The 20268-nt window shown below is 38.2% G+C and overlaps 2 protein-coding genes and 1 pseudogene across 2 annotated transcripts; 1 reads left to right on the top strand and 2 right to left on the bottom strand.

The window, feature by feature from the left end:
- Nucleotides 1-931: 931 nt before the first annotated feature.
- Nucleotides 932-1732, bottom strand: LOC149203434 (transcription termination factor MTERF8, chloroplastic-like). Its single transcript, XM_089401874.1, has one exon. The coding sequence runs from the start codon at nucleotides 1730-1732 to the stop codon at nucleotides 932-934; it is 801 nt and encodes a 266-aa protein (XP_089258000.1).
- A 4747-nt stretch (nucleotides 1733-6479) lies between these two features.
- LOC149203435 (dolichyl-diphosphooligosaccharide--protein glycosyltransferase subunit DAD1 pseudogene) lies at nucleotides 6480-7013 on the top strand (annotated as a pseudogene).
- A 5640-nt stretch (nucleotides 7014-12653) lies between these two features.
- LOC149203436 (transcription termination factor MTEF1, chloroplastic-like) lies at nucleotides 12654-13454 on the bottom strand. The gene has a single exon (XM_089401875.1). It carries the CDS (start codon nucleotides 13452-13454, stop codon nucleotides 12654-12656), a length of 801 nt encoding a protein of 266 aa, XP_089258001.1.
- Nucleotides 13455-20268: the final 6814 nt, after the last annotated feature.

The raw sequence follows: 20268 nt of genomic DNA on the forward strand, positions 1-20268 counted from the left end.
AACAAAGAGTTGACAAACTTCTTATGAATATTTGTCGGACCAAGGATAAGTGAGCGTCCAACCACATTCGGACGAGGGAAGGTGTCAATGATTGTTTGCCTAGCCAATCATGCATCAGAAGCTGTGTTTTAGAGTAGGGGCTAGGGTTCTGCTTTACAAGACGTGTGATTGAAATGGATCTCATTCCATTACCGCTAGGAATAGTCTATGATAGCAGCAAGAAAAGTCATTACCACAAACTTTTTTTTTTTTCCAAGCAAAGAAACAGAGACCATTGACAAAGCACAAAGAGAAAGTGTGCAAACTAGTGTCTAATGTTTAGCTTGTATTTGAAATGTATTAATTCCAGTTAAGTTTCATAGATATAGCAGATGTGGAAACAATAAGATCATACTACTGTAAGAAAACATAAGAATTTAAAGTCCCTACGTCTGCCTATGAGATTTGAATATTTAATTTACAAGTTAACCATGATTCAAACAGTCAAAAATTCACATCTATCCCATCACATTTTAAAGGGAGGGAGCAATGCATGATTGTTGCAAAACTATTAGCAAAAAACAAATTATCTGGTGATGCGAGTTTCATTTTTCATGTTTCAAAAACGTGTTACCTGATGCATTCCAAGAGGCATTTCTCTGTGATTGTATTACAACTCAGTATACTTCAATAGTGTGTGTTGATCGTCATTGTGATAAACTGGCCAAAACAAGATCCCAGGCCTCAACTGACTGTGTCATGACCCAGAGTGATAATATATAAATATATACACTAATTCGCAGCCATTACTCATGCGGGCTGGAGGGATCATGGGACTGGATCATAACAGACAGATGATCCTTGGTTAGTGTTCTTAAACCTCTTTCAATCAATAAGGGAAATGCGATACAATCTAACCCTGACCAAAACAGAAACCCGAATATCTAGTCTTTTACGAGCGAGAAAGCTTGCCACTGTAAATTTCAAGTAACTTCGGGGTTTGAGGACTGCACTGGACATATTTTTCGCGGAACTTACGCTCACTTAAACAAAGCGCACTAATGAAACTATGAGGATGCTTGGGAGGTTGCATTGCACTAAGGGCACTCAACACCTTGTAACGAGGCTTGATTCTACACTCCAAGCTGAAACAAGACACTAACAGAGGATACGAAAAAATAAACTTTGCAGGAAACCCTGCAGTATGCATCAAAAAGTCCATGTTCTTCTGCACCTTATCCATGGAAGCTTTTAATATAAGTGGGTGCCTCCTAACAAGCTCCTTGATGTCATCTTCAAGGAGGCCAAAACTTGTCAAATGCTTCAATTTCTTTTCCCAAAATTCAGGCCCGTTTCGTTTAGGTAGAATAAGAGGTGCCGATTTGAAAACACTTGAGACATCAGCCTCTGATCCAAACAGGTTTTGAAGATACTGGATATTGGGACGCAGAGTTTTCTCGAGACTCCCGTTAAGCAATCTGGATCCATTGGATATGACATTTCCCAAGTCTTGTGCAGAAAGGCCCAATGTTTTCATGAACTCAATCTTGGGTTTCAACTGCCGATCAGCATTGAGAAAAAGAATAGCTGGGTTTCTGGTAATAGTCTTCCTTACCTGGTGCTCTGTGAACTCCGAATCTCTCAGTAACTGTACCGCTTGTTGGGCTGTGTGAGCTGATCTCGTCGCAACCAAGGATGTGTAATGCTTGCCTCCCCTTTGAAGGGGTTGAAAATTGGAACAAAAAAAATGCATATTGGAAAAGGAGGATGGAAACATTAAGTTGGAAAATAGTGTAGATCCCTGTCATGCAGAACATGTATGTGACGGTAATGTCACCAACTCGACAGGTATACGATCACAAACCAGCCTTTTGCAATCATGTTGAGTCGGGACAGCAAAGTAAGGAGAAAATATATTCAAGGGAATTGACTGTAGTTTTAGTTAGGGTTTTTTTTTTTTTTTTTTTAATTTGTTATATGAATATATTTTAGGATTATAAATCCTTATGAAGGTTACAATTTCTTTATAACGAAATTTGGGGTTTAGTGAGCCTTGGGTCCAGATTTTGAACCAAAGCTCTGATACCATGTGTAAGAACCCGAATCCTATTATTAGAGCCTTTATTTCGTTATACACTAACATATCTATTTTTCTGTTAATTTATAAATAACAAAGGAGCTTGCTGACCTTTTCACATAGCTTTAAACATTTAACATTTAATCATTTTATCATAAGCAACATAAATTAAGGTGAGCATTCCATTGATATCAACTTAACAAGAGTAGTCCATGGAAAAATACCTGTTCCGGCGGTTGATGACGATACCTTTGTCTGATAGCTCCAGCTGAACGCTCCTTCTGGCTGACCCAACCGGAGTTACCTCCCAGCCAACTAGGAAATAGATTCCTAGCCCAGGAAACCTCCACAGGTTCCCTAGCCCTCCGTGCCCGAGTCCAACCAGATATAGTGTGTCCTCAAGAAGAATGTGCAAAACTAGATAATGATACTTTCCTCCTCTCAAACCCAAGAAACCTCCACAGGTTTCCAAGGTCTCCCAAAAATCATAACAAGGCCAAACAATCACAACCAACCCCCACAATCCTAAGCAAAACTCCAACTCCCCCTCTTCTTCCTTCCCCCTTCCCTTTTATACCCTCTTTCCTCAACCACCTCTCATTAATGTCATTAACTCTCACCCATCCTTGGTTGACTTCTCTTCCAAGCTAGAGTACATTTGGAATTGTGATATGAATTTAAAATTGAGAATTTAATGGGGAAGTACATTTGGGAATGTGAAGTGTAATTACATGGGGAGGACCATGTCTCCTCCTTAGTAAATGTGAGGGTACATTGGGGAATGTGAAATGAATAAATATATATTGATGATAAGATGGAGAGGACTTTGTCTTCTCCTTATTAAATGTGAGGGTACCTTGGGGTGTGTGAATGAATAAATATATTTTGAATTAATGGAAGGAGACCATATCCTACACAATATTCAAATTGAGAAGGTAAGTGGGGAATTTGAATAATGGAAATCATAAATTTATTTTAGACCAATATTCCTCAATATTTTCAGATAATGTAAATATTAACACAATTTGTAGGATAAGATTTAAGTGGGGCATTACATACACCCCTCCTTCAGAAAACTTCGTCCCGAAGTTAGAATGAAAAGATACAAGGAGTTTGAAAGCATAGCAAACCAGAGAGAGTTATAGCATTAAAATTTGATAAGTCAGACAATGACATTACTTCCCATCAAGAGTCTCCAACTGATCTATTTCCTCCTATCCATCTTGACCTACTTCCGTTCCCACCCTATCCATCCTCTGCTGCTCTATCAGTGGCAACGGCCATACTAACCACTGATAAAACCGACATGGTGGAAGCGTCGAATACCTCGACCGAACTTTCCCCAGCAGGCATCTAGCAATCGTCATCACACGTCTAGGGGGAGCGTTCAGCTGTCCTCCCCACGATTCCAGGTTTCGGAGGATACACGGTGGGAAACACCTCCACCCCTCCTTCAGAGCACGGAGCACACTACAGAGCTGGTTGGACTTGTCATCGAATAATCCAGTCAGGTCATCTTGCCACCTGTCATTTGCATTTTACTCATGTCATAAGAGTGCACATCAAGTGGATACCAAATGTAATAGAACAATGTACATCGTACCTTTCCTCATTGGTCGTCTCGACCTTCCTCAATGGAATAGTAGATCTTGGTTATCATATGGTTCTTTCCAACCTGTAGTTTAGTTCTCATCCATGCATATATACAACCACAAAATGGATATAGATACATGATCTTAAACATCATGTTTATTAAGCCCAGTGTCCACGTGTCAATTTTTGTTGTTCATACTGGAAATAAATCTTACATCAGATAGATCATAATTTCACTAAGTCATTGATTAGATAAATCATATCTATATAAGCCTATACAATGCAACAATAACTCTGACAAGTCATGCATTAGATAAATTGTAACCAAGTAAGTCACACATCTGGTCATACATCCAACATTTCCATCATCAATACCAAATCCATCAATTGATTTTCACGTGTCCAACCAAATGTGTATAATGTTCATAAACAACAACATGGAACTGCAAAATAGAATCTTAACATAGGTGGCTATCTACGTTAAAAGGGGCATCATAAATGCTCATGTGACATCCTTGTGGAACCCTTCAATAACAATTAGAGTTGAAATAGATTCAACTATCTATCATGGAAAATAGCATTTGAACCCAGATATCCTATAAGGTGGTACCAAACCAAAATAATGGCAAGCAACAGATTAGTGCACTATCAATTTCACTAGAAGGTGTTAGTATAAGTTTTATGCATATAATTTCTTTAAAACCTTAGTGAGTATAAAAGTCCCACTCTTCCAATTTGATGGTTTTTCATCTTCCAAACCCATTTAGTTAATCTTGGAAATAAACGACTCAAAACTTCAGAAACTATTTCCAACATGATTTTCATACTTTATTTTTTTGTAAATTGAGAGAAATGTCCTCTAAATGCCAAAAGGTTCAAATTTATTATATATTTAATCATTGTTTACTAGTACTAATACAATTTCATGATATATAATGCAGCTCACAATATGACCAGACAATGAGAAATAATTAAATGAATGGAATAATTGCCTTCGCCCTGCTGCTATTAGTACTTCCCTTCCAAATGGCACTGTATCTCTAAAGGTGCCTACTCCTTTCACAAGTGGCCAGTGACCACAAAAGTTGTGAAGAAAGTTGAGGGTCCTTTTATCCAAAACTAGAGACACATTATTTTTCACGGCTTCTTATTTATTTATTTATTTAGGGTAAGAGTGTGTTCTAATATTTTCACTGGTCTTTTATTGACTAAATAAGCTTCCATTTTAAAATCCCAAATCTTTAGACGGTTCCTCAAATCAGCATTTGTTTCCAACCATCATAAAACTGTGATTTCCCAACAATATGGCACAATTGGATGGGTCTTTGAAAGAGTTTTAATCATTTGCAAGCTGAGGAAAGCTTTCTTTATCTTGCTTCCAGTGTTACCTAGGAGTTGCTTTTGCACTCCCACATTTTATTCACAGGGCATGTATCATTTTGTGGACATTAATTTACTTATCTTATCTTATCTGCAATCTGGCCAAATATAATACAAAGACAAAATCCTGACAAACTAGAAGAGTTTTACAATCATACCTTAGGGCACTTTCATTGCTGCTGTATATGTGTGTTGCAGACAGCAAGGAAAACAGATAAGTCTTGGCCCATGAAAGCTCTTATATTAAATATATGAAACATATCTGTGTTGAACAACCACTGAGATAATCATACAAATTCTAACCTTTATTATAATGCATATGTGCCATAATATGCAATTAAACTATGGAAACAGAGTGTTTGCGTCTCAACCACAAAGAATGTCAAACAAGTGGCTATCATCAGTCATTGGTTGTGGTAGCAGTGAAAAACGATTAGTGCTGTAAATTGATTGTGCATGCACTGATTGCTTCACAGTTGGACAGTTGCCGTAAACACGGAAACAACTTGCTAATTCAGGGTAATTAAGGGTTAGACCCACTCCACATGCAACCCCCTTGAGAAAATGAATATTCAATATACGTTCACACTCTCCTGGAATTTCATACTTGCAAGTATACCTTACTCCATGTCAGGACTCATCACGAACCACCATTACTTTATACTATGTATCCATAAAATTCTGCCATTTTATTATTGCTTTTAGTGGCAACTAAAGACATAGCTAATATAGCGAAACCAGCATAAATATTAAAAATGCAAATATCCATTAACTACATAATTAATTTCATCAGAAACACTCAATTAGTGAAGCATAATAATGGAACAACGTATCTAATGTCATAGCAAGAATTGCATGTATATAGTAGGGAAGGAGGAGCTTTCCAAAATTTTCAATCTGGCACTAAAATTCTTGGGTCTGTCAACAATAACTTATGTTCTTGCTCATCTTCCATAAGTTATGACGATTTGGATGCCATGAAGTGAACAGATCATGCCAATGTCGATTAATTTTATAGTCTCAGGGAAGTTGTTTGACATTGAGCCAATAACATGTTCAGATCAAGACATAATGGGTGGTCAGGCCAATTGGTGGTCCATGGAGTCATGGCTCTGCTCATTTAATCAATGTACATTGTTCCTTCCATCGCTGATTACACTAAGAGCTATTAAAGTGTTACCTGGCAAATGGTTTGGAAGTTTGAAATAATATCTCTTCTAGTCCAGCTAGAAACCCAAATTTACCTGCAGCTCAGGTCATCAATATGGAAAAAGTATCCTGTTTTTTTTTTTTTTTTTTTTTTTTTTTTTGTGAAGTGTCACCATCCTCCTTGACTACAAGTGAAAGACTATGTCTAATTCCATTCTATGAGGAAATTAAGCAGAGTCGAATTGATTCTAAATATGATTCGATCCTAAGTCAAACTCATCAATTTGAGTTGCAATGAGGACTCAAACTCCCAAGTCAAACATGAGTTAGGTTGACTTGACAATTCTAATTCAAATCGACTTATTATGTCCAAAATCCATATTGTTCTGTAGTATGTACCATCATATGTACTTTGAAATGCATTAGAATTGAAAACTTGCATTATATGTTAAATGGGAACCTCAACAGCTAAGGATGCACAAGTTCTCGTTGCATCCCTTCGATCTGCATACTCTGCAACTCCTACCAAGTTGAAGATCATCGATCTGTATGTGGTCTATGCAGTTCTCACGGCAGTTGTGCAGGTTGTCTACATGGCAATAGTTGGATCATTTCCTTTCAATGCTTTTCTTTCAGGAGTTCTATCCTGCACGGGGTCAGCTGTGCTTGTAGTTTGTTTGCAGATGCAAGTCAACGAAGAAAACAAGGGATTCAAGGATCTTCCTCCAGAAAGAGCATTTGCAGATTTTGTTTTGTGCAATTTTTCACTTCACTTGGTGATAATGAACTTCCTAGATTAGTGGATAAGGACATGCAGAATTGGAATGAGAGGGTACCCATCACAAAGCAACAACATTATAGGGGCCTGATTCCTATTTTTCTGTTATTATAGCTACTGTTCTATATTGTTTTATGAAGTTTCTTTGTCAATATGATCTAATAATTATGCATATATGAAAATTATTTATGTAGGGTCTGCGTGTCACTCATTTTCTTTTCCCAATTTTCTCAAGCTGCAACATGATACACTGGCGTTTATGCAGGTTGATAACCTAGCTGTAATTCTACCTCGATACAGTGATATTATAAGATTTATAACCTAGATCAATTTAGTGTGGAATTGTCATTTTGTTCTTGATACATGTTTACATGTCTGTTGTTAATTTTTCTAACAGTTTCCGTTTTACTGCTTCTTTGTAACTGCAGGTTCTTTCCACACCTCTGATCAAGTGGTTTAGTGTTTCTGTGCATGCAGAGGTATCAAGTGACATGAGTCACCAAATGCTGATGCTAGAAAAGATTTGGCACCCAATCCTGACTCTCTACAGAATTGCTACCCACTGATATCATTTGATTCAAGTCTTGTAAACCAACAATCACCTTTGCTAGTTTCAGCTAATGTGAATGGGTGCCCAATATTTCTGCTTGCAGAAATTGGGGCTTATGTGATAACCAGAAGAAATATGGATACTGTTAATTTATGTGGTTCCTCTGACCTTAGTGAGGCTCCACGATTTCCTCTTGTAGCGATACAAATTAACATGATGACATCAAGACAGTTATATCAATGCAATAATTTAGATTTTCCCAATGTCAAATTTAGCTCTTCAAGCAACCGAAATCAAAATTCTGTAGCAATTTCAAGCATTTCATACATGGATAGTGAATATTCAACTTCAACTCAGTGAAAATGGATGAAAGATGAGAAGAATGAAAATGGATGAAAGATGAGAAGAACAAAATATTTGTCCCCTATGACAGCAAGAACCGTGTAGTGCTAATCACCGGTTGAAAGGGTTGGAAGGAGATATTTAAATATAGTTATAAGTCTTTTGACAATTTTTTTTTTTTTTGGGTGACTGTTCATGGGAATTTTAAGGCTAAATCGTTTGGCTTAGAGAAGCCATACAAAATTTGGACTCCATACATGTATGCACAACAAATAAATTTCTGACCTCCTAACAAATATTGTCATAATGGAGGTTCAAGATCGGAGAAAATTATGATTTTGGAAGGAATCAAAACAGGAGAATGGCAGGACTAATTGAATAGTTTGTCTGGGACAATTTCTTAAAGTTTCTGAGAAGACTTCTATAATTTCTAACTTTCTATTAGTGCGGTTGAGGATTTTTAAAAAGTAATATTTTTTTCTTGACTTTCAATTTATTTCAAGAACTGATTTAAAAGACTCTGTTTGATTGACTATGTCATTGCACCTTCATTGGAACCTCCATCTAATCTCATCATAAATGAGTCACCTAAAGCTGAGGTTCTCCTCTGACTCAATCTCCTACAAATGACACAATTGACAAATCCTGTTAGACTGTAGAATGTGATGATCTCTCTCAATCTGGAGCTTGTGCAAGCAAATATTCAATTGACGAAGAGGAATCCTCAGGCTATGCTAGGCTCTTGGTTTCTACGTCAACCTATACACAATTATATAGTTTTGTATGCAGTGTTGGCACAAGTAAACTATAGTGAATTCCTGACCATATATGAAAAAACTACTGAATCAACTTTGCTTGAACTACTGTCACGATTTACATAAGTTACATGTCGTTGTTATCTCAATTCACAATTAATTAATTCATTACTTTTCTTGGAATCTATTCTCAATCTGAAATTTAAACGTGGAAGACATGAGACGTGTTGGAATTGTCCAACTCAGAATGATTATAGTCTCCTTCATTTTTGTCTGCAAACAATGTTTAGTGTGTGTGAGATCAAAATAACAAGGGTTCTTTTCTCAGATTCAGGGCCAGATTTTGCAGCATATTACTTTCAGTTTCCAATACATTAATCCTTTGCTTTTGGTGCACTGGCAGGTTTATGATTTTAGCATGTTGAGAGAAGCAATTGTGCTCATTTTCGTGCACCTTTTTCAGTTTTTTTTTTTGTCACCAAAAACAACAAACTCCTGTTGGATTGTATGATATCTTCTTGCCTTCTCAGGATTTTGTTGAATTCCTGAATGTCTCTGTTATCCATATTTGGTGCCTCCAAGAAGTGAAGAAAACAAGAGGTGGCAGAATCAACGAGATGGTCACTGTTTAGCTGCGCAGGGGAGGAGCCTTCATGTACCCTGCACTCTGCGTGATACTTAAGTCAGAATAAAACCCAGAACCCAGATTTGCTTCACTGTGTGATCCAATGGAGTCAATTCTAATGAACAAAGTAAAAGAACTAAACAAACCAAAAGATGAGACTTGAAGAGAAATGAGTGACTTCTGGTGGAGGAGCAATAGATGCCACCACCAGAATTCATACCTACAAACAATGTTCCCATATATGCAACCAGAAATAACAGAGAGCCAAAGACAGACCAAATCCCTAGCAATCTTTACCATAACTCCTAGAGGGGATGAACCAAGAAATAGATGGATACTGAAAGAGAACCAGTTGAATGAGGAGGATAGGCTTAAGAATCAGAGAAAGGTTCCCAGAATAGTAACCAGTTCCACCACCTCAATATTCCAGACCTTCCACTGATGCCACATTCCAATGACAATTTGGAAAAATGCTGCCAAAACCATCAAACATTCCAAGTACAGGGATGGTATTTAATAGAGGAGCTACCACCATCATGCCCAAACTGCCTAAACATTCAATTCCGAAGGTTTGATTCTCTGTTGCCCCATAGGACCTATGAGATTTCATACTGAGCCCTTCATCTTCTGAAGCCGAGTTGTTACTGCGTGTTCTGTTGGTACTTGGGGGCATCCTTGGAGCTCCCATATTGATACAAGAGAAATAATGCACTGATTTGTGATGCTTGTGAGAGTTGAATGCTAAATGTTTTATGTGCCCTTCCATATGAATTCCTTATGGGATTAGATAATTATAATGACCCCCATTTTTTTTTGTACACCCCTTTACTAAGTTCTGCGGCCTTGTTAGCACAGTGATCAACTTCAGAATTTAGACCACATTTCACATGGGGAGATACAGCTTTGTTGAGACAGCTTACCTCTTATTTGTTCAACCAATGGTGACTGGAATTGAGTTTACGGTTCTATTTCCATCTCCATTTTTCCATACTGATCCTCACTAGTTATTCCATACTGATCTTCACTAGTTACTAACGTCACAAGTGTATTTGTATAGTAAACAGCATTAGCAGAGAAGTTTCTAAATGTTTGGTGGGATGTGACCACCTTATGCACGGTTATATTAAATAGTTTGGCAAACACTTGCTTTGGTTAACACTTGCTTTGATATCTTAACACTTAGTGTTAAGCCATTTGTCAAGGTTAATGCTCATGCAATGCTGATCCTTACAATCTCATTGTGGTTCATACCCACTTGTGTCGGGCAGTTGGGGTGGCGCAACACATGAAATCTGTCCCTGGTTTAGTGATATGAGTTGGTGCATGCCACAATCATGTCCGGCATCCTTATCATCAAAGGATATAATTTGTGGTTGATGCTCCCATGAAGTCTAATTAAGATATAATATGGATGAGTTATTGTGCATTATGAGTAACAGTTATGGACCCAAAGAATGCACTGACATGCTTATTACTATCGCTGTAAAAGCCAAGCCCAAACCAACCAAGTCTATCAACAGCAAACTGATATCTCTGTAATAACATGTTGATGATATCTCTGTAATAACTTGTTGCTCTATAGTTCCTAATTTTTTTTTCTCGAAATAACAACATTATGATAACAACAGACTTACCTATAACAGCCGTAGATTCAGCTATAACAATAATAGATTTTACAGCGCAAAACAATAATTTGGAGTACTGGTCTGCTTTTATGTTAACCTAAAATAATCATAACAAACACCACAACTGCAATTATAGAAACTGGGAAACCAGGTAGTGAACAAGATTGCAGAAATCTTCAACAAACATTATTGATAAAATAGACTATTCAACTGCACATAAGACAAGAAAATTTTCATAAGAACGTATGGTCACAAGCTCAGGCCCAAGAGCTCTCTCACAGATTCCCATATAAGCGTTCACCCAGATATCCCTACTCTAAGCCTATGAACTTTTTTTTTATAATGAGAACTCTCACTTTTACTTCATTATCTTTCTCAGCTAGACCAACTGAAAAAATCTTCAAGAAAGCCTTGGCAGGAAAGATTGCATGATCAGTGCTGGACATGTGAAATTTTAAACTTATTAAAAAGGTAGATCTCATCATTAACTTTCACACCATTTTAGAAAGACGGCACCATCGATCAACTAAGTGATGAAGGGGCAAAAGGAAGCAAATTTCAACTAGTTATAAGAATGACGGCTACCTCCTTACCAAGTTTTTCAAATCCGAGGCTGCTGATTCTGATCCATTTGGCTTCTAGAATGCTTCTTGCCAACATCCCAAAGGGGAAAATTTTTATGCAACAGGTTATCTCAGATGTGCACACCTTACTGTAGATGTTGCACTGAAAACTCAAAATTATATAAAGAAAACAACAAGAAAGCATTTACAAATAGTTTAAACCCTATAAGACCAAACATATAAATAGTTCCCATCCCTCATCTGGTGGAGTGTCACCTCGTCTGCCTATTTGGAAGGCACCGTGCAACAAAGAGTTGACAAACTTCTTATGAATATTTGTCGGACCAAGGATAAGTGAGCGTCCAACCACATTCGGACGAGGGAAGGTGTCAATGATTGTTTGCCTAGCCAATCATGCATCAGAAGCTGTGTTTTAGAGTAGGGGCTAGGGTTCTGCTTTACAAGACGTGTGATTGAAATGGATCTCATTCCATTACCGCTAGGAATAGTCTATGATAGCAGCAAGAAAAGTCATTACCACAAACTTTTTTTTTTTTTTCAAGCAAAGAAACAGCGACCATTGACAAAGCACAAAGAGAAAGTGTGCAAACTAGTGTCTAATGTTTAGCTTGTATTTGAAATGTATTAATTCCAGTTAAGTTTCATAGATATAGCAGATGTGGAAACAATAAGATCATACTACTGTAAGAAAACATAAGAATTTAAAGTCCCTACGTCTGCCTATGAGATTTGAATATTTAATTTACAAGTTAACCATGATTCAAACAGTAAAAAATTCACATCTATCCCATCACATTTTAAAGGGAGGGAGCAATGCATGATTGTTGCAAAACTATTAGCAAAAAACAAATTATCTGGTGATGCGAGTTTCATTTTTCATGTTTCAAAAACGTGTTACCTGATGCATTCCAAGAGGCATTTCTCTGTGATTGTATTACAACTCAGTATACTTCAATAGTGTATGTTGATCGTGATTGTGATAAACTGGCCAAAACAAGATCCCAGGCCTCAACTGACTGTGTCATGACCCAGAGTGATAATATATAAAAATATACACTAATTCGCAGCCATTACTCATGTGGGCTGGAGGGATCATGGGATTGGATCATAACAAACAGATGATCCTTGGTTAGTGTTCTTAAACCTCTTTCAATCAATAAGGGAAATGCGATACAATCTAACCCTGACCAAAACAGAAACCCGAATATCTAGTCTTTTACGAGCGAGAAAGCTTGCCACTGTAAATTTCAAGTAACTTCGGGGTTTGAGGACTGCACTGGACATATTTTTCGCGGAACTTACGCTCACTTAAACAAAGCGCACTAATGAAACTATGAGGATGCTTGGGAGGTTGCATTGCACTAAGGGCACTCAACACCTTGTAACGAGGCTTGATTCTACACTCCAAGCCGAAACAAGACACTAACAGAGGATACGAAAAAATAAACTTTGCAGGAAACCCTGCAGTATGTATCAAAAAGTCCATGTTCTTCTGCACCTTATCCATGGAAGCTTTTAATATAAGTGGGTGCCTCCTAACAAGCTCCTTGATGTCATCTTCAAGGAGGCCAAAACTTGTCAAATGCTTCAATTTCTTTTCCCAAAATTCAGGCCCGTTTCGTTTAGGTAGAATAAGAGGTGCCGATTTGAAAACACTTGAGACATCAGCCTTTGATCCAAACAGGTTTTGAAGATACTGGATATTGGGACGCAGAGTTTTCCCGAGACTCCCGTTAAGCAATCTGGATCCATTGGATATGACATTTCCCAAGTCTTGTGCAGAAAGGCCCAATGTTTTCATGAACTCAATCTTGGGTTTCAACTGCCGATCAGCATTGAGAAAAAGAATAGCTGGGTTTCTGGTAATAGTCTTCCTTACCTGGTGCTCTGTGAACTCCGAATCTCTCAGTGAATGTACCGCTTGTTGGGCTGTGTGAGCTGATCTCGTCGCAACCAAGGATGTGTAATGCTGGCCTCCCCTTTGAAGGGGTTGAAAATTGGAACAAAAAAAATGCATATTGGAAAAGGAGGATGGAAACATTAAGTTGGAAAATAGTGTAGATCCCTGTCATGCAGAACATGTATGTGACGGTAATGTCACCAACTCGACAGGTATACGATCACAAACCAACCTTTTGCAATCATGTTGAGTCGGGACAGCAAAGTAAGGAGAAAATATATTCAAGGGAATTGACTGTAGTTTTAGTTAGGGTTTTTTTTTTTTTTTTTTTAATTTGTTATATGAATATATTTTAGGATTATAAATCCTTATGAAGGTTACAATTTCTTTATAACGAAATTTGGGGTTTAGTGAGCCTTGGGTCCAGATTTTGAACCAAAGCTCTGATACCATGTGTAAGAACCCGAATCCTATTATTAGAGCCTTTATTTCGTTATACACTAACATATCTATTTTTCTGTTAATTTATAAATAACAAAGGAGCTTGCTGACCTTTTCACATAGCTTTAAACATTTAACATTTAATCATTTTATCATAAGCGACATAAATTAAGGTGAGCATTCCATTGATATCAACTTAACAAGAGTAGTCCATGGAAAAATACCTGTTCCGGCGGTTGATGACGATACCTTTGTCTGATAGCTCCAGCTGAACGCTCCTTCTGGCTGACCCAACCGGATTTACCTCCCAGCCAACTAGGAAATAGATTCCTAGCCCAGGAAACCTCCACAGGTTCCCTAGCCCTCCGTGCCCAAGTCCAACCAGATATAGTGTGTCCTCAAGAAGAATGTGCAAAACTAGATAATGATACTTTCCTCCTCTCAAACCCAAGAAACCTCCACAGGTTTCCAAGGTCTCCCAAAAATCATAACAAGGCCAAACAATCACAACCAACCCCCACAATCCTAAGCAAAACTCCAACTCCCCCTCTTCTTCCTTCCCCCTTCCCTTTTATACCCTCTTTCCTCAACCACCTCTCATTAATGTCATTAACTCTCACCCATCCTTGGTTGACTTCTCTTCCAAGCTAGAGTACATTTGGAATTGTGATATGAATTTAAAATTGAGAATTTAATGGGGAAGTACATTTGGGAATGTGAAGTGTAATTACATGGGGAGGACCATGTCTCCTCCTTAGTAAATGTGAGGGTGCATTGGGGAATGTGAAATGAATAAATATATATTGATGATAAGATGGAGAGGACTTTGTCTTCTCCTTATTAAATGTGAGGGTACCTTGGGGTGTGTGAATGAATAAATATATTTTGAATTAATGGAAGGAGACCATATCCTACACAATATTCAAATTGAGAAGGTAAGTGGGGAATTTGAATAATGGAAATCATAAATTTATTTTAGACCAATATTCCTCAATATTTTCAGATAATGTAAATATTAACACAATTTGTAGGATAAGATTTAAGTGGGGCATTACACTTTGTTGCCTCTGCACTGTCACTGCGTCAGCCCAACATCATAGTGTCTAGGGACAATGTCACTCCCTCTGCTGATCGATTTTCCTCCTAAGAACTTTGATTTCCACCTCTCGGTCTCTCATCCCAGCTTCTGGCTTTAGAAATCGATTCCTCCAGCAAAAAGTACAAACCTCCTCAAGGCTCCGTGTTACCTCTGTGTCAACCTACACTGGCCAGCTTAACCTCTGTGTTGCCTCTCTTGGATCTCTCCCTGCCTCCTCTTTTGAGTATTCCCGGATGAGGAGAAATCTCCAATCGGAACTATTCATGCCCCTCACTGCAAAAAAATCACTTCGAATTCTCTTCCTGGCAACTGTTGTGCTTCAGAAATTCAATCTTCTGATCTACACTTGTCCAAATGCCCCTCAAGCCTCCTCTTATAATCCTTCTGTTGAGAACCAGCAACCCCGATTAGATCGTAATCAATGGCTCAGATCATTTTGGATTGATCCTTGTCTTCTTTTAGAAGTTTCACCCACAGGTAGATTAATACACTTTAATTATTTTAATTTCTGAAGTTTAGACTTAGGGACCAATTAAAAATAATTACTTATTTTAATAAAATGGTCTTCGAGTAGAATTTCCCAAAACGATTTCTGGGTATTGTGGAATGCACGTGTCCAAGCCTCCCTACAAATTTTGAGTCTTAGATCACATCCGATGCTACCATAAATCAAAACTCCGTCTTAGCGAGGAATGTGCTCTAGTAATGCTACATTCTTAAGCATCACCCAGACTCTGTAACATCTCCATTTGCGCTGCTGGCGTCTGACATCTCTACCCATCGACTACTACTTAAATGTTGCATTTGTACTATTGCTGACACTGCCACTGCCAACACTGCGTCTGTACTGCAACTCCCTCTCAAATTATGCATTTGTGCTGGCGTTGGCCCTGCCACTGCCAACACTGCATCTGCACTGCAACCTTCTCCATTTGCTGCTACTACTACATGGATAACGGAAAATCGTCCAAAATTACTAAACTAGTGTACAACATGATGCATATGTTGCTAGAGTTCTCATTGCTGCTAGTCTCTGCATTGACCCTCTGAAGACTTTGCACTACTGTTGGCTCTACTCTATGTCAACTTCATTGCTGCTAAGTCTAGCTTTGCGTTGCTCAGTCTCTGGCGCTCCTAGCCACTGAAACTGTCACTCTGACACTCGTTTGCATCAACTGACACTGGTGAATCCTACTACTACTGATATGGGTTCCCGTAGCAAGGTATTGATCCAAGGGGTGGACTCCTCGAGGATCTTTCCCATTTGTAGTTCTTTCGAACTACAATTCTATATGACCCCACATCCGGGCGATGATGGAAAACTCCTCCTCCTCGATCTGTGCAGATGCAGCCTTCAAATCATGCTTCTCTTCCTTGTCCTTCTTCTTGAGAGGACATTGTGTAGCGTAGTGACCAAGTTCACCACATCGGAAGCACTTGACCTTCAAAACATCTTTCTTCTTCTTCCACTGCTTCTGCTGCCCCTTAGATGCAAGGGATACATTTTCATCCTCCTCCTTCGGCTTTGTCCCACTGTTACTGCTGCTACTGTCAAGTTTTCACTTGACTAAGTCTCTCCTCATCTCTTCCTGCTGAAGAGCGGCCCACATTCCTTCCCAATATGGCAATATTTCTCTGCCCAAAATGCTCTGGACAAACACTTGCTATTCTTATGAGCCTGAATTTAAAGCTAGCCTCACCATCTCGATAGGATGAGGTTTTGGCCCCATAGATGCCAACGTGTCACAGGTCTCCTGAAGCTTTGCAAGGAACAGATCAATGCATTCTCCCTTCTACATCTGCATGGATCTCATCTTCTGTTCCAAGTACATCTTCCGCTGCTTGGAAGATCCCTGATATGGTGTGGACAAGGCATCCCACATCTCCTTGGTAGTCACTTTGCCTAATATGTGACATACTACATGATCCTTCACTCTCTCAAGGATCATCTGCTTGGCCTTCGCCATCTCTCCCTTGTACTTTTTGAGTGGATTTGGATTCGCGGGCTCAACGACTACACTATCAACATAGATCTTGAGAAAATGTTCATATAGAAGGCATGACATCCTCGCCTTCCAGATCACATAGTTGGATGCACCATCCAACTGATCCTCATATCTCAACCCACTGGATGTCATCTCTACCAATCGAAAAAGTCGAATGACCTCCTCTCTCCTTTGCACTGTTGTTGGGCTAACCTACTCCCTGCCGGAGTCAGTAGATCTGCTGCCCCTTGCTGTTGCTCAACAAATGAGAATTTGAATTCCCTAGCTAGGAATTCTTTGAGGAAGAAATTCCCTCAAGTGTATTTCTTCTTCCTTCTGACATTTTTTTTTTGGCCAAGCAACTGTTGTAGAAAAATGCCTCCCACCTAAAGCCCACTCTGCCCTGAATCCACTTCTACACTTCTCCCTCTGTCGCTGACAAATTTTGATCTGGAAATCCTACCTCTCTGTTGACTCACTCAGAGATATTTTCTACGAAAATATTGCCCTCTAGGCCTGGACTGCGCAATCCTTCTAGGGATTCGATTTGCTGCTTATGTAACACTTCAACTTCCCTTCTTCTCTTCAACACTAGACTCTTCTGCCTCTGCTCTCTTGCTTCACCTGCAGCTCTGATACCATGTGAAAATTTGATTATCTGAATCACCATGACAACAACTGATTAAGTTCCTCATTTTTGTTAATTACTGAACAAAATTATTTATTGTTTCCTACAATAAACACCTAAACTAATACACTACAATCTTCACTAATTAAATTATAAGTAGAAACAAGAAATTGAGCAATAAAGAAATACACAACACATTGCATCGTTTTTTTTGGACAAAGTCCTCGAAAGAACCCAATGCGGGAAAATCGATGCAACAATTGAGGATTTTATTATTAAGCAGTAGTTATTTCTGAATACAATCTCTGGATGCCTTGCTAGTTATCCAGTACAATGAATATCATTGACAGAAGAATAGTGAGAAACACCTCACACTATCACAGGCGATCTGACTGATCCAACCATAAAATGGATTGCCGCTTGCTGCCTCTGCGCAGTCACTGCTTCAGCCCAGTGTCACAATGTCTAGGGACAACATCACTCCCTCTGTTGATCAATTTGCCTCCCAGGAACTTCTATTTACACCTCCCAGTCTCACACCTTGGCTTCCGACTTCAGAAATCGATTCCTCCAACAAAAATATGGACCTTCTCAAGGTTCTACGCTACCTCTCCCGAATCCCTCTCTGCCTCTTCTGCTAAGTATTCCTGATCAAGAGAAATCTCCAACCGAAACTATCCCTACCCCTCACTGCAAAAGATCACTTCGAATTCTCTTCCCGACAATTGTTGTGCTTCAGAAATTCAATCTTCTGATCTCCACTTGATGTGTTTTCCAAATGCCCCTCAAGCCTCCTCTTATAATCCTTATGTTGAGAACCAACAACCCGCATTAGATCCTAATCAATGGTTTAGATCATTTTGGCTTTATCCTTGTTTTCTTCTAGATGTTTCACCCACATTTAGATTAATACCCTTTAATTATTTTAATTTCTTAAGTTTCGACTTAGGGACTCATTAAAAATAATTAATTTCTTTAATAAAATTGTCTTTGGGTGGAATTTCCCAAAATAATTTCTGGGTATTATGGAATGCATGTGTCCAAGCCTCCCTGCAAATTTTTAGGCTTAGAGCACATTCGATGCTACCATAAATCAACAAAGTGAATATTCTTTTGCATAATTTGGTGGTCTCTATGGTGGTTGGAGGGGGCTTCCCTGGCAAGAGATTTTTTATTGGGGGTATTCAAAGTCTACGGCCCCAAGGGTTATAAGGAGGCATCCCTAAGTGTCTTGGTAGACTAGCTAGTGTAGCAGAAGCACTTGTTTTCTCGGTTAAGAATTCCAGAGGGAGATCCTGAAGATGCACCCTTAGCGAGGCTAGGCACATCATGGGTTAGAGAGAGGGATTCTTAGGCAAGATCGCAACATAATGAACAAGGTCGTGGATAAATTGTTTACCTTCCTTCTCTTAGTCTTTCTCATCAATGATGGATGCTCCCTTGTTAACAAACAACGTGAATTTTATTTAGAAACTGAGTAGCTCTTTGGACTAGCTCAACAGGGCTCGACAAGATGATCACAATGACATTCTAGATTGCATGAATAACATTTAACGAAACCTGTGGGAGATGCATGATAGATTGGTTAATATGTGGAGAGGGAAGCGACACATCCAGGGAAGGATAATCCGTATAAAATCGAGGTTGGTTCACATGGAGGGGCATATTGATTGTGACTTCAATCCCCCACCGTCCCTTGCCTCAGGCCCAAATCACCCTGTCCTAGTAAATTTTGAAGATGCTTGATGATCGTTTGTTGTCTTTTGGTCTTACTAGTTTTTTGGCACTTTTTTCCCATCAATTTATGTAAACCTGTGCCATTTTGGAGTTTTTCTTTGTATCTCAATACACATTTATTGGCCAGTAAATCTTTTAAGAAAGAGGCCAATAGGTTTTTGAAAAATTCAATTGGAAAACCTTATCTTCTTAATCGATAGAAAACCTCGATTCACAAAAAATAAAAAATAAAAATAAATTTTATTTTTGTGTAATTTTACCGAGTCAAAATGTTTATAGGACAAGACAGGACATTACAACATCTCTTCCATACTACGCTAGAGAGCGCCTCTCTTGTTTTTAATTTTTTTAATGTAATATATATATATATATATATATATATATATTTTTAATCAAATATTTGCAAGACTATTTTCCAAAGCTTTTGTTTTTATCATGTAATTAATTTATTTTAACTTTAAAGAAAATTGGAGAAAACTATTAACAAGTATTTTGATTATTTAATGTAAATTAAAAAGATAAACATAACCCACTCCCATATGCAGTTATATTCATGTAGAACTTTAGGTTCTACACGGTGAAACAAGATTATCTAGAATGACCAAAACCTACATGGCCATTCGTGATATCTATCGTTAATGGCGGATCAATTGGTAAGTGTGTGAGTTGGCTTAACTTGCATTTTGTACAACTATCCACCCCATCCTATCCATTGGCACTAAGCTAAGTTGTTGTCTACATGAGTTGGATTCATGTTGAGAAAAAAAGACATTTTTTTTTAAGAACTCGGGAAACATTGAAATGGTCCTCTGGAATAAATTCCCCCTTTTTAATTTGTAATCTTGCAAATATTATAACAAGTGCAATATGCAACATTGTTGCTTAGTACCCACCTCTTATACAAAAAGTAATTGATAACATAAGTTATTGTAATTAGGAGAAAAAAATACTACAACCATGTAAACAAATTTCTAGATTTATAGTGATTTTTTAACATTTTTTTCTAGGTAGATTAATATGTTGAGAAACAAAGTTACTTTT

Source organism: Pinus tabuliformis, chromosome 2_1, assembly GCF_031772625.1.
Source record: "Pinus tabuliformis cultivar Carrire ecotype Pingquan chromosome 2_1, CPIR1, whole genome shotgun sequence".
In the NCBI taxonomy this organism is placed as follows: domain Eukaryota; kingdom Viridiplantae; phylum Streptophyta; class Pinopsida; order Pinales; family Pinaceae; genus Pinus; species Pinus tabuliformis.